Below are 14,844 nucleotides of genomic sequence, written 5' to 3' on the forward strand. Positions count from 1 at the left end.
GTTTACTTACTAGCGGAAGTGCGTCACTAATCCTCCTCATGTGACTCCTCTGGTACAGTGGGAGGGGACTTGCGCTTGTCTTTGAACGTGGTTCGCCTATTTCAGTCACAGTGGTTGTAGCTCCTTACCGGCTAATTCACCCCTTCACTTTCCGGCATCCCCAGCATCGGTCAGCTAGTTAAATCATGAAGATCTGGACATCAGAGCACATATTCAAGTACGTAGCCTGTTTAGCTACATAACTTTGTTTTTGTATTCCGACGATGTTTTTAGAGATGGTCCGACTGTCAGAGGTTCAGTGTCTAGCTTAGTAGCGTTAACGCCAACTGGCCTCGTATTTAATCCTGTGAACAATGTATGTATGGTTTATGACAGAAAACGTTTACCAGAGAAAGCTGTCAACTGTAATTTTAGTGTTACTAGCTAGGATGCTAGTAGTAGAAGCTAATAACGTTACATAGTAAGATTTCCCTCCGTGTAACGCCGTCGCTGCCTTTTGCTGTAATGATTACCACACTGCAAGAATCACTGTACGCACAAAAAACGTACATATTTTAAACGTACATATTTTTAAAACGAGCCTTAATGCGTAGGTGATTACAAGAGCGCCAGTGTCAAGTTGCTGTAAAAAGCTGTCAAATTGCGTAACCAGCCCCCAGCGCGCGACCTTTACCCTACATCTTGCCGCGTCTGGCCGCGTCACTGCACTACACCGCGCGTTCACGTGTCTCCGTGGCAACCGTTCACCACTCGGCTGCGTTCGCCTTGTATTTCCACTCGGAAGACCGCCATCTTTACTCCTCAGTGCTATTCGAACAGTAACGTTAGCCTGATATTAACGAGAATAAATGACATTTCGTTTTACCTCGTTCACGCGTTCGTATTTGAAAGAAATTGGAGATGTGGACAGCCATTCATAGGTCCAGAATTGTGAATGTTACTTAATTAAAACATGGCCCCAGTAAGTGGTATGCTATTATTATTTATATTAATGGGACACTACCTCTAAAGCGTTCATGTGTAAGTAGTAACTTACTCTTGTAGTTGTCAGAGTGGGACTTATTATAACTATCTTATATACTGTAGGATAGTTAGATCTGTAACAATACATCATATTTTTTAAGATTATGCTATAAATTATATGAAATAATTATAGTTGTAAAGTAACTACAGCTGTCAGATAAATGTAATAGAATAAAAAGTACAGCAATCCCCTCTGAAGTGTGGTGGAGAAGAAGAAGTTCAAAGTACTATGAAAGGGAAATACTAATGTAAAGGACAAATACTTCAAAATTGAACTGAAATACAGTACTTCAGTAGATGTACTCAGTGACATTCCACCCCTTCACAAAAGTAGTTTGTTTAAAAACTGAGAACGTATGGTACTAAGTTCTTAGCAGATATGTGTTCGTTATGAAAATACAAAAAGCAAGTTCAGTTGAATATATAATTCTTACTTAGATTGTACAGTTTTTAATTTAGATTGTACAGTTTTTATTTATCTCTTTTTAATATATGTCCTGTCACAAAAGGTTGAAGAGTAACACAATTTCGATTCTCTGTTTGTCCTGTACATACTGCAGAATTGACAATAAAGCTGACTTTGACTTTGAATATCAGGTTTTTTTTGTTTTCACTTTTGTCTCAACATCATAAAGATGGCATGATTTAATCCAAAAGACATGTTTGCAAAAATTGCAGCTGACTATCAGGATGTCAGTTCATCAGCGTGTGCATGCGTATGGCTTTTGTTTTTGTAATGTCAGAATAATATTTTTGTTTGTTGGCTGTCCTTCTACAGTCATCCTTGGGAGACGGTGACCAAGGCTGCTATGCAGAAGTACCCCAACCCCATGAACCCCAGTGTGATCGGAGTGGATGTTTTGGACAGAGGCATCGACAAACAGGGACGCCTCCATAGTAAAAGACTACTCAGCACTGAGTGGGGTCTTCCATCTATAGTGAAATCTGTAAGTTTGAAAACCCAGTGTCAGCATTTTTGGTCTGCAGTCTGCCATCACTGTCAACAAATTTGCTGCAGCAACCTTGTTGTTGACCTTTGGTAATATTTAAAATCAGCACATGACCTGAAGTGCAAGTTTGTGCTCGTGCTTCTCTTTGACGTTGTTAATCAATGCAGCATGGTGAAAAAACACACAACCATCTCATATTTTGCTGATAAAATGGCTTTAAAATTACTTTAAAAGTCATAGAACATGACACAATAATCCAGTTATAGCCTGGGTCAAGTGTGCACGAGCGTGACCCTAACCCTGCAGGGCTATTTCTGTCCAGGGGTAGTAGCAGCAGAGGTGGTTGCTGACAGGAGCCCAGGCAAGTTTATGGCTGTGTGCCATGGCTCGTGTTGTACAGAACACAGTAGTCCCATTTCTGTCATGGCTGAGATGTAACCCATGACAGCATGTGATGTAACTTTCCATCCCTGTTGACTGAGTTGAAACTAGAGGGCACTAGAATCCAAAGCAGTGGCGGAGGCGGCCTCTGGATTTCTGCAGCATGCCATTTGAACTTTTCCCCTGTTTCTTTGACTGTCTGAACTCCGTCATGATAAGGCTGGAGAGAGATAAAATCCTGCCACTCAGTCATGTTTCAGCCTGTGTAAACATTGGCCAATCAGCTGCTGTTCTCCAGCACTGACCTTTGCTTAGATGTCTGAGGACAGGCCTGTAGGCAGTGACGACGTCTATGAATAGCCCCTTTAATTCCAAGGGCGGTCTATGACACAGGTTGTCCCAGTGATTGATAGCATATGAAGGTAACCGTTAATCAGATTGTCTCAAAGCAAATCACCCCTGAGCCTCAGTCTGCACGTGTAAACTGGCTGTATCATGAAGATGTCTTCCTCTTGGTTTACCTCTGTACTCTCTAAGCAAAACCAGGTATTAATCTTCACATTTTTATTTAACCTGACAATTATGACCCTAATCATAAGGCACATGAACATGAAAGGGCTGTCTTCAGGGCCTCATCAGAGCTATAGATGTTAAATGTTACGATAAAGAAAATAATAACTCTTTTATGTTTGCTAAATGACAGAAAATCTTTATTTTTAATGTTCATGAAGTTCATAAAATTGTTCCCAGAGGTCTGCCCGAGGAAGCTAAATGTGGATTAGGCAGACTGAGTCTGAAAATGAGCTAAAATGTCATTTTAATAATTTTTCAAATGTCTGGATGAATTCAAGCCAGTGGATGATTTGTGTTTTAATTGCGTAAAGAAGAAGCTTTGTGTACTTTTTGGGGACGCCAAACTACAAAGGGGGCAAAAATAAATCGATTAGTAAATCAATCAATAATTAAAGGCACCATTTGAAATTAAGCAATGCCTGCAAAAAAAAGGTTATAGTTGTTTATTTCAGTTTGTAGTAAAGCATGTTTCTATCTTCGCCATCAGATCATTGGTAACACACGGACATACACATATGTGCAGGAGCACTCGGTTGTGGATCCCAAAGAGAAGATTTTCGAACTTCAGTCCTCAAATGTGAGTACTGGTGACATAACACCTGCCCTTTTGGTTTCTGCCTATAGTTACAGCATGAGGCAACTATTAAAGGCAGATTTTTACCTGTTTTTTTTAACCTACATACTCTTATGAAACCCTCTCATCTGTTTACAAAACATATTCTATTTTGGATGTGTCAACCCAAAGCAACCATATGCTGTCTAGATCCACTTTTTCGTGACTTCCATTTGTCTGAACACTTAGTGTTGGCTTAGTGTGCCAAACGGTGGAATGAAGTCTTGCTTGTCCCACAGGTCGATAGCTCATGTTTCAACAATGAACTTTCATAATGCTGCATTCACATGCTCTCACTGTGATGTAAGGCATTTCATATCTTAACATTAACTATTTCTTGTGCTATTTCCTCTATAGATCACTTTCACAAACATGGTGTCTGTGGATGAAAGGTTAACGTACAAACCACACCCTGAGGATCATGAGAAGTAAGTTTTACATACAGTGGCAGGAATTTTAAATAAAATGATATTCATATCTAAAGCATTCAGGCCTTTTGACCATGATTTTTAAAATCCTTTTAAATTCTAGAACAGTACTGACTCAGGAGGCAATCATCTCTGTGAAAGGAGTCAGTCTCAGCAGTTACTTGGAAGGAGTTATGGCCAGCACCATCTCTACTAATGCTGGAAAGGTAAGTGATTACTCAGAACTGGCTTTCAAATAGGACCCAAAGCATTTGTGAGGTTCATTTTCCAGTGGTTCCCAACCTTACAAATGTTAAACGAAACATCTAGGCTGGATGTTCTTTGGATCTTGGTACATCAAAAACATGTGAATTTGTTGCATCAGGACATTCATAATCAGATTTCTGCCAAGTTGTGAGCATTGCAGACAAAGAGTAACTTATCAGTGCCTGAAACCATGAAACATATCCATTATTTCTCAAGAAAAAACCCCCACAAGTTTAAAGAAAAGTCAGGAAAAAAATAAATATTTTATGTAATGGAAATAATTATTTTTCTTTGTTAAGGTTAACTTAAATGCATCATTCATATGGTGTTTTATCTGACTTGCTGTCATGCTTGCATTACATGCACAAAACTGTCAGTTTTTCCGATTGTTCAAAAAAAAAAAACAGTATTTCTACTAAGCTGTTTATATAGCTAATGAACATGAATATTCCACGTACTTTTCCATTTACATTCAGCTTTGCATACTCCAATTAACAAGCACATCCTCCCTCTTTTATTTGTTTAACCCACTTCTTGAAAAGTTCCGCATTACAATATTTGTGCAGATACCATCCAAATTTTCATAATCTTTAAAAGTAGGTCAGTTTCTGTCCAACCAGAAATGTGGACTTTTCTTTTGTGCATGCATCTCTACCTCAGCCCTGCAAACTGTTGGCTAGACAATGCACAGAGCTGACTGTAAATAGCCAAGAGGCTGTGTGTTGCAAACTGCAGTAAACCCCCCAGTGACACATATTCGAGGTGCAGTGTAAACATATCCAAAAAATGCTCCTAAAACCCGAATAATATCAGCATATGCCACATCTTATCTGGAGAATGCTACAATCAGAACAAGGCTTGTCTGCATGATCTGTATAACATTCAGATCATTGTCATATTCTGAATAACATTGGACAATTAGTGTGCATGTGAATGTAGTCAGTGTTTTCAGGACCTCAGCTTTAAGAAGACACTCTGTACCAGGCGTCATGTACAAGCCTGAATATAAACTCTCTTTTGCTATTAAGGAATCAAGGAACATTCTGTATGTTCTGAGAAGTGAACTAAGAGATCTTCAGAGAGTTCAAACCCTGGATTCTTTTTTCCTTGGAAGGGTCCTGACCCCAAAGTTGGCAACCACTGCTCTCTTTTAATGGCGACAGATAATTCTTATCCTTCCTCCAGTTCAGCTTGATCTAATTCTCTTTATATTTTCTTCACAAATGCTTTATGTTTGTTTTTGATCAGGGCCGTGAAGCCATGGAGTGGGTAATCAGGCGACTGAATGCAGAAATTGAGGAGCTGGCAGCCACAGCACGCGGGACCATACGTACGCCCATGGCTGCTGCGGTCACTGAGAAATGACACCCACCTCTCTTTTCCAGCAGAGTCTGACAGAAACTGCACACCGGTACAACCAGTCTCCCTTTATGGTGCTCTAGTGTTGTTTTGGTGCTCTGGTTTTTTTTTTTTTGTCTTATGTAAGGGCATAATTCATCCATCTCACATACTTTACTATCTACATTAGATATATTTTTAACACCAAGCAGCAACATAAAAGGATTCTGTGGAGAGTTTTCAGGTGATGCTGCCTGACAGGACTGCAGTGATGAGAGACTTGGGGAAGAAAAGTGGGTGGCACGTTCAGGATCAAGACCACTGTTATCTGTGGGTTTGGAAACATGTAGAATTATCAAAGAGGTATCAGAGGCACTGGATGAACTGAAATCACAAGAAAAGTGCCAAAGCAGACACACCACTTTGTGTCCAGACCCTTAAAAGTACCTTTGCCAGACCTCAGAATGCCAGCAAGTCTCCTCTGGCATGAGCTGCTATGAGCAAGACCGTTATGGTGAGATATGTAGACATGGTTGTAATATGATGGCAGAAAACGGTGCCTTTTGAGGCGTGGGTCAAGTGCAATGCATGTCAGGGGTATGTGGAAGTGGTTTTAGGTGTCAGAAAGTAAATGGTTGCGTTAACACAGCCATCGACAGTGGCACAGTGAAATGTTTCACTGTCAGGTTAATTTTGTAAAAAGGTTGTCTCCTCAACAATGTTCTCTTGCGGGACCTCTAATAACATGACACTCTGTACCAGGCAACGTATGTGAGCCTGAATAAAACTGCATTTTGTTAATATGTGATAACTAATATTGTTATTAAAATGTTTAAGTGAAATGACGGGATCAAGATAATTGCCATATTTATATTCAGTAGAAGACCTTCTCAAAAGCTACATTAGTATAACTTAGGTTGGAAATTGGATGCGTGGAGATGAGCAAAACGGTAAAAACTTGTAGTTACATTCTGTACCTGAACATGTTTGCTGAAGTCAAACAGTTTTATCAATGCACACAAGACTACCGTTCCCCAGTTAAAACAGTCCTCACAGCATGTCCTCTCAGCGTAAAGGCTGAGACCTACGCATCAACTTCTATTTGCACTTACAGAATTAAAAAAAAGAAAAGCTGCTACACAATCTGAGGGTGCTGGTAACCTGTGAATATTTTGGTATCACTGTTGGACAGGTTAAATGGTTACAGTTTGCATTTGAGAAGGTCTTCATGTAACACAGCAGTGTGGTGATGGTGAAAACTTTAGTTTCTTTTAATATATATATATTTTTGTACTTGTAACAGGATTATTTATTTAGAGAAATTGTTGGTTATGAAGTAGTGAATTGTGATATCACATCCTTAGTTAGAAATTCTAATTTGTTTATTTTGTGCCTGGAGAAAAAAAGGTTTCACCAACTGCAGAATGTGACAATAAAATAAAGTATTTTTACCTGTTAAACTGAACATTTTTGCCAGTAATTTTTTAAATAAAAAAGGTTGCTGTTACAATGGAAATCAAATGTATTCAGAAAAATAAATTGGTTTTTGTTCTGGCATTCAATATAATTTAGACAATATTAAACGTAGTGGATCTTTGTGCAAATAGTTTTATTTTATTTTTTTTTCAAGGCGCAACATGGACTATGAACTGTCCAGTGCATGTGATTCTGCTCGATTGCCTTTGGTAGATTCAGTCATGAGATGCTCACTGAATGTATGCATTCCAGAAGTCATTGGTAGCTAAACGGTCTTGCAGTGCTCCTCTGTTGAACCAGAGTCTACACACTGAAACACCTTCTGTAGGTGTGGCCCGATTCGACTGCATTCTTTTAACGTTGATCATGCATTGATGCTGCATGCTGCCACACTGTGGCCAAATGCTGGACTTGCAATGTCATATTTAGTATGACTACTAAATTCATTCTCTTGACAGAAATTAGAAGTTTAGGGCCACAGTGAGTTAAATGTTGCGGTTTTACTGGCTGAAATAAAAGTGTGATGTGAATGATTGAAAATAAAGTTATTTCAATTATTACCTGTGTTATGTGTGCCATTCTTGTTTTTTATGTGTATGTAGATAATGGGGGTGTTAAGTGCATTTTGTCAATTTTTTAGCTTGGCAACATGGAAATGTTTTTTCAAGATTGCTCTATCAAAAAAAAGAAAAAAAGAGCAGTGAGTAAATACATGTTACAGTCTTGTGAAGGAAAGACTGCTTGTTCAGTGTCTTATGGTTGACCCAGTTGAAGACCACACAAATATGACTTTTGCAGATGGGTGTATTTAACAGCTTTCTATCAGAACAAATATAATTCATCAATGGGTTAAAGTGAAAATAGTATGTTTATAATAGCTTGTTTAACTTCACACATCATACAAGAAGTGGACTTAAGTTTGGTTCAGGGTATCATTTCAACTAGTATGAAATATCTAGACTATAAATGAATCTGTCAACATTTGATGTCCAGCAGACTGATGAGTCTGTCATGTCTTGTTTCATTCAGGTTTAGGGCCTCCAGACCTGTTGTAGCCTTTCCACAACAGGAGTGTTGATCGGCATCCTAAATTCTTATAATCCAGGCCTTGCTGCTGCTGTATCGGTTTCTTCGTGTGACTGTGTTTAGAACTGAATCCCTCCACGGCCTGGCTGAATCCCTATATGCATAAGTGTGTTTTTATTCTACTTTTAATATATGCAGAACGTGTAAATGATCGTGTTGTTGATTTGATTTCATGTTAAAGACCAGAGGGCTCAGGGATGCTGCTGCTGCCCCCTGCTGCTTTGGAGGATTTCCTTTACGTCATTCACCTAAGCCAATGATGAGCGAGTAAAGAGCATTCCCTCAGCCAATCGGAGCCTGTGGTGTATTTAAAGGTTTTGAATGCAGGGACGTTTGAAATCAAATAAGCAGTGTTTAGGACAAGTGTTAGCCAGCCACATTTGAGGTGGAATTCGCACATTGTAGTTTGCTTTGATTTTTAAGTTTCAGTATTTACCTTTTCACAATACCGGGCCGGCTTTGGAAGGGGGTTCTGTAACTGCGTTGTTAGAAAATTCAACTCGCTGTAAAAGTAGACATTTAGACGCTAACGGTTCCTTCAACTGGTCGACGTATGCTAGCTGCTAGCTAAGGAGTAAGCTCGAGAGCTACTCTGTTTAAATTCTGCATAAACTATCGGTCAGTGGTTGCTCTCGGTCATTGTGCAATAACATATTTAGGTAAGTTGTCTTCTCTAATAATTATCAACATTATTGTGCTGCATGTGCTGTTTTGCCATAGTTGATGGTATCAAACGTAAGCTCTGAAGTTAACGTTCTCGTCACGATACTGCTAACCACGAGACTGTTAACGTTGATTCTCCTTTGAAGGCTAATGCGTGTAGTTTTTATATTTCTTACCCAGTTATTTGTTAATTCCTGCTGTGAAATGTACAAGGGCTCATCACTGCTATGTTACACTCTTAGTTCTGTGGCGATAACGCTACTGTTCATATAGCCAAAGATAATTAATCTAGAGTGACCAAAACGACTCAGTAAATTCTATCTTTGCGTTACTAACGAACACCTTTTTTTGTTCAACCCCAATATTATGTTGATTAAAAATTAAAGAAACACCCTCCACTTGGTTTTCTCAGAATATGGACTCTGCTGCCAAGCTGAAGCAGACAAAGGACCTGAAACTTCAAAGGCCTGAAATGAAGGTAAATAAAATTGTCAAATATAAAACCACTGCTGTCACAGATTGTGTGTTCACTTTTTCTGACCTTTGTCATTGTATTTTGATGCCGATGTGACTTTCAACTTTGATTTATTTGAAGTATGATCTGTAGCCTTGGGCATCTCTGTAGCGCCACAATGCTTCATTTGTATTGTTATGTTGTAACAAAATTTGCCTTTAAAACTACAGTTCCTGCAATTTGGATATTGTACTTGGCCATATTTCAATTAATTGTTCAGCCCCTACTTTTGTAGTATCAACATCATTACATTGCATTTATTTAGCTGACATTTTAATCCAAAGTGGCTTACAATAAATGTGTTCAACCAACCGTATGGATACAACCTAAAAATTGCAACAATCATCCAAGTACATCAACTTCATCAAATATGCTGAACTGCTTCGAGTGCAACAGCAGTATGAGATGTTCTTTTTTCTTACATCAGACACACAACTATGAGTCGGCACACACACAGGCAGAATAATAAACATGCAGCTGAGAATGATAATGACATAATTAAGATGTAGTTGGTAGTTAGTTACCTAGTCGTCAAATTAGAAATCAGTCTTTACCCAGCTAGTGATTTGGTGAGGGGCCAAAGCACATAGAAGTTGGAACTCTGTTTCTGTCAGATCTAAAAATCCTTTAACCGCCAGTATAATCAGCGTTTGTTTTTTTCCCTATGATTGCAGTACAACTGTGATGGACCAAAGCGGGTTCCTGTGTCACAACAGCCACAGGTGGACGTTGTTAAACCAGCTCAGCATCAGCGTGTCCTAGGTCTTTCAAATGGACCTCAGCGCCTTCAGCGTCCTGTGAGCCATCAGAAACCAGTGTCTCATGTCTCTGTTGCTGTCAAGTCCACATACAACGCTGATCAGAATGTGAACCCAGCTACTCAGAAAGGAAATCCTGCTACTCAGAAAGGAAATCCTGCACCACAGCCCAAGCGTCCCTCCCAGCAAAACCAGCCAAAGACATATGTGCCCAAGGTGAACCCAGAGTCGGCCAAACCACCATCAGAATCCGCGAAGCCAGAGAAACCACAGAGTAAGAGTAATACAAAATTGGACAAAATTATCACTAGTGTGTTTGTATGTGTGTTGTGAAGGCTAAAGAAAATCCTTTATATCTATTAGACAAACCTGCCGAGAAGGATTCCTCAAACTCCTCTGCATCAAGGTATGACTAATAAGTGTGATTCTACTTTATCATCATTATCATTATCATCAAGATTGCACATTTTGTCACCATTGTTGTCTGTAACTGTGCACATTTCTGCTCACACAGCAAGCGATGGAGCCTGGAAAATTTCGAAATTGGCCGTCCCTTAGGAAAGGGTAAATTTGGCAATGTCTACTTGGCCAGAGAGCGGCAGAGCAAGTTCATCTTGGCCCTCAAGGTGCTCTTCAAGAAGCAGCTGGAGAAGGCCGGGGTGGAGCACCAACTGAGGAGAGAAGTAGAAATCCAATCTCACCTCAGGTAATTTATTGCATCTGTGTAATTCATGGACAAGCAGAATCATGCTTATTTTATGTTACTTTTTCTTCCTTCATCTTCTCTTTGTCATAAGTTAAAATCTTACTTTTGGAAAGCTTAGTCAAGGGTGAGTGCATGTTACATGAGTGTGAACTGAGACTGTGGTCCTCCTCCACAGAGCAGCTGCTGAGACATTGGTTAACACAAATGTTTATGTTTTTTTTCAAGTATCATTGGGATGTTGGATCTGAAAAAAAAAAATCTCATAAAAATTCTCACCGGCGTTCCACAGACACCCCAATATCCTGCGTCTCTATGGTTACTTCCATGACCCGTCTCGTGTGTATCTCATCCTTGAGTTTGCACCTAAAGGTGAACTGTACGGTGAACTGCAGCGCTGTGGAAGTTTTTCCGAGGACAGAAGTGCCACAGTAAGTCTGCCAATTCAAGACCTTTTCTGAGCAGTTAACATGACCAGCTTAAACACATGTATAATTTTAATGAAAGTGATCATTCTTCTCCTAAGGTGTGAACTAATTCCACGAACATGTTAATGTTCACTGTAGTTCCTTGAGTTTACCATTTCAAAATTAAGATGGTGCTGTCGAACGAATGATTCATGTCTTGTTTTCACTGTTTTATGTGCCATCATAGTACATCATGGAGCTGGCAGATGCCCTCAACTATTGCCACTCCAAGAATGTGATCCACAGGGATATCAAACCAGAGAACCTGTTGCTAGGGGCCAATGGAGAGCTGAAAATTGCTGATTTTGGCTGGTCTGTTCACACACCTTCCTCCAGGTATGTGCATATGCTTTTGTACAAACTGCACCTTTTTGATTTTAAGCTTTTAATTAAGTATTGTATCTATAGAGCCTTTAAGCAAAACTATGGTATTGCAATATTTGGAGAGGAATAATGTTTTGGCCTGTATTTGCAATTCACTACTTTGGCTTCAATGTCTGTGCTCAGGTTAGGAAATTCCTTTTTTTTTTTCCTCTCGAATTTTTTTTTTTTTTTTTTTTTTTTTGCCTTTCTACGTCACTGAGAGCTTACAAACTAACGTTATCCATCTCTGTTTTCTTGCTCAGGAGATCCACGCTGTGTGGAACACTGGACTACTTGCCTCCGGAGATGATTGAGGGGAAAACTCATGACGAAAAGGTGGACCTGTGGAGTCTGGGCGTCCTTTGCTATGAGTTCCTAGTTGGAAGGCCCCCCTTTGAATCAAAAAGTCACGAGGAGACCTACCGCAGGATATCGAGGGTGAGCAAAGGATAGCTAGACACCCCAACAACAAGTGGTGCCTGAGCCCACCCACTTGTACAACTGGTCCATCCTAAATGATTAGAGCAAAACATGTTTTCTTAACTTTTATTTTTAATTACTAAAATGAACATTACATGCACAATAAATACAAAAAGTTTCCCTTTATAATCAACTTTATAATCAAAAGAAAACATTTCTTACACTAATATTATGTGCAGTCTGGACAAATCACAGCAGGCTATTTTAAGTTACAGGCTACTACAAATGCATTGCCTATTGAGACAACTGGTATATTTTATTGTTTAGTATATTTTATTGCCTTAGTATATTTTCATTCTGGTATTTTTAATTGCATTTACGAATATTTTTATTGCATGTTGGTTTATTTTATTCTAGTTATCTTAATTTTATTCTTTCTTATCTTTCTTATTATCTTGTTTCTAACATGGGGGTTGCAATGCAAATTTCATTGACATGTCATGCTCAGTGACAATAAAGAAACTTGAATTTTGAGACTAGATGAACATAGAGAACAATGTAGGAAAAATGGAAGTTGGAGCTGAAAATTCCAGAATTCCAAATGGATGCAATCCACAGCAAACATTATTTTTGCACAGTTTGAACAGAATGTCTACATGTAATAGATACAAACTATCATGAATAAAAGCTATCTGCATGAAAGTGTTTTAGAAAAACTTTATAAAGTGCCTTAATCAACCATATGCGCTTCTCAGCTTCCACAGCATATCAGTCATTTCTATACCAGTGAGACTACTAGTTGGAAATCAAAGGAAGGCAAACTGTTTTAACTTCTGTAATTAAACAGCCCAAACAAAATTACTTCAGCCATCCAGAATTGAAATCCTGACATTGTGCCTGCCCAACAATCAAAAAATAAATAACAAAACTTGTACATAAAATTACATGTGTGGCTTCTTAGCAGGTGAAAAGCTCCATCTGGAGGACCTGCACTTAACGCAGGACACCGCTTGGACCATTTCAGAACTGTCACCTTTTTCATCCCATTTGAGTCTGCAGGCCTGCACTACAGTTTGTCATATATTTGCTGCTGAAAGTTTAATCTTTGTACTGTTCTGTATTTGTCATCCAGGTGGAGTACACTTACCCTGCACAGGCCAATATCAGTGCTGGAGCAAAAGATTTAGTTGCCAGGCTACTGAAGCACAACCCTATGCACAGACTGCCCATCCAGGGAGTCCTGTCCCACCCCTGGGTGGTTGAGTCCTCCACAAAGAAGCCCACAACCCTGAACAATGAGGAGCCCAGACAATGAGCCTCTCCACCTCCACCGAGCATGTTAGGGTGGAGTAATACAGAATACCAGCTGTACAAAGGTGTGAAACATGAACACCTTCAGAATCTGCTTGTACTGCTATGTTGACAACAAAATCCCTTGATGTCAGTGTTTTTTGTCTGCAGGTCTGCAGGCATCTTGAGCCACAGGATTACCTTTTTCTTATCTTTTATCTTCTTACCACATTTCCTTGTCTTACCAGTGGCATTCTTTTGCCTGTAAATATTTCACTGTTTTTGTGTAATTATGAAATTTTATTGAGTCAAGTTTTTTGAAATGCCATTACTTGAAATAAAAAATAAATTATCTTTCGTGGAATATGTCACTTTAGAAAGAGGCTGTATATGTGTTCTGTTGGGGAGAAGACTTATGTTTCTGTGCATTTCAAGCTCTAAGTACTTGCTTACAAGACTTTGCACTGATGTCTATGAGTGAGATGCTCCCATTTTCATCCAAGTACCGTTTAACCTGGCCACTAGAGGGCGCTAGCACACCACTAGATTGAATTGGGAGCATGCTGCAGATTTTAGTCAGTACTAATTCTACTGACTGTTAATATCTGTTCAGTGCAGTGAATTTCTGTCACAATAAAATGTTGAAATGTAAAGAAGTCAGTGTCTTTATCTTTAGTAGTAAGTGTGTGTGGGGGGGGGGGGTTGTTTTTGTTTTTTTTTAAATAAGTGAAAAATTTAAAGGATGTGTGTATCCAGAAGGTTGCATCAAAAATGGGTGTAAACTGAAATTGATCAGCATGAATTAAAGTGAGCATACTTTTAAGAAGTGGAAACAGATGTGAGTTCTCTGAATAACTTTGCTGGGTAACACAACATTGTCTTACTGCAGTATTTCAGATAATTTTGGTAATCCTGCTTTAAAATGGTTGTCGTTAAGTGTGTAGTAGTCAGCACAACACTTAACACTTATGAACAATTAAAGAAGTGAGCCACAATTTTATTTGAGAGACAATTAAAGATCAGTGGGTAAAGTAAAGATATTATGCAAGGCTTAAAGCTGTTGCCTTTTAGGCCAGTAAAAGGTGTAAAGTTATCCAACCAAGAAATTCTAACCTCACTCACTCACGCATGTTGCATAGTGCTGATTTGCTTTTAACCATTTACTCTCCTGTCCGCTGGGTGGCGCCAAAGACATGTTTAGTGACAGGGAGATAATTATAGTAGGAAATACGTCTTATTACTTAGGTCAATTCCTCCTCTTGGTTCATAGTCTTGTGTGTGAAACTATTTTTTAGTTTTATTCAGATGCGTCTACACAGTGTTGGCTTTGATAGAAAATATATTGTAACATAAATTTTGGTGTGCACTCGGGGGAAATGGTAGCATTATTCCAGATGAGCTTTTTTGTGGATATTGGACCAGGATAAATTCAGGGCTAAATGATCTAAGATATTGTGCAGTGACATTCATGCAGCATCACCTGTCAAAGGTTACATGCGCGTGCTTCGCTTTAAACCGGTGATCGCATTACAAATAATTCTAGTTTTTTAAG

The 14,844-nt window shown here is 39.1% G+C and overlaps 2 protein-coding genes across 2 annotated transcripts; both read left to right on the plus strand.

The window, feature by feature from the left end:
• Positions 1 to 85: 85 nt before the first annotated feature.
• On the plus strand, positions 86 to 7,017 carry prelid3b (PRELI domain containing 3). The gene is made up of 6 exons (XM_041951131.1): positions 86 to 217; positions 1,802 to 1,970; positions 3,415 to 3,504; positions 3,898 to 3,968; positions 4,072 to 4,174; positions 5,463 to 7,017. The coding sequence occupies exons 1-6, from the start codon at positions 186 to 188 to the stop codon at positions 5,577 to 5,579; spliced, it is 582 nt and encodes a 193-aa protein (XP_041807065.1). The 5' UTR covers positions 86 to 185; the 3' UTR covers positions 5,580 to 7,017.
• Positions 7,018 to 8,475: 1,458 nt separating this feature from the next.
• Positions 8,476 to 13,914, plus strand: aurka (aurora kinase A). Its single transcript, XM_041955552.1, has 9 exons — positions 8,476 to 8,773; positions 9,190 to 9,255; positions 9,966 to 10,323; positions 10,413 to 10,455; positions 10,564 to 10,755; positions 11,045 to 11,183; positions 11,407 to 11,555; positions 11,846 to 12,020; positions 13,135 to 13,914. The coding sequence occupies exons 2-9, from the start codon at positions 9,193 to 9,195 to the stop codon at positions 13,315 to 13,317; spliced, it is 1,302 nt and encodes a 433-aa protein (XP_041811486.1). The 5' UTR covers positions 8,476 to 8,773; positions 9,190 to 9,192; the 3' UTR covers positions 13,318 to 13,914.
• The last annotated feature ends 930 nt before the right edge of the window (positions 13,915 to 14,844 follow it).

This window comes from Chelmon rostratus, chromosome 2, assembly GCF_017976325.1.
Source record: "Chelmon rostratus isolate fCheRos1 chromosome 2, fCheRos1.pri, whole genome shotgun sequence".
Taxonomy (NCBI): Eukaryota; Metazoa; Chordata; class Actinopteri; order Chaetodontiformes; family Chaetodontidae; genus Chelmon; species Chelmon rostratus.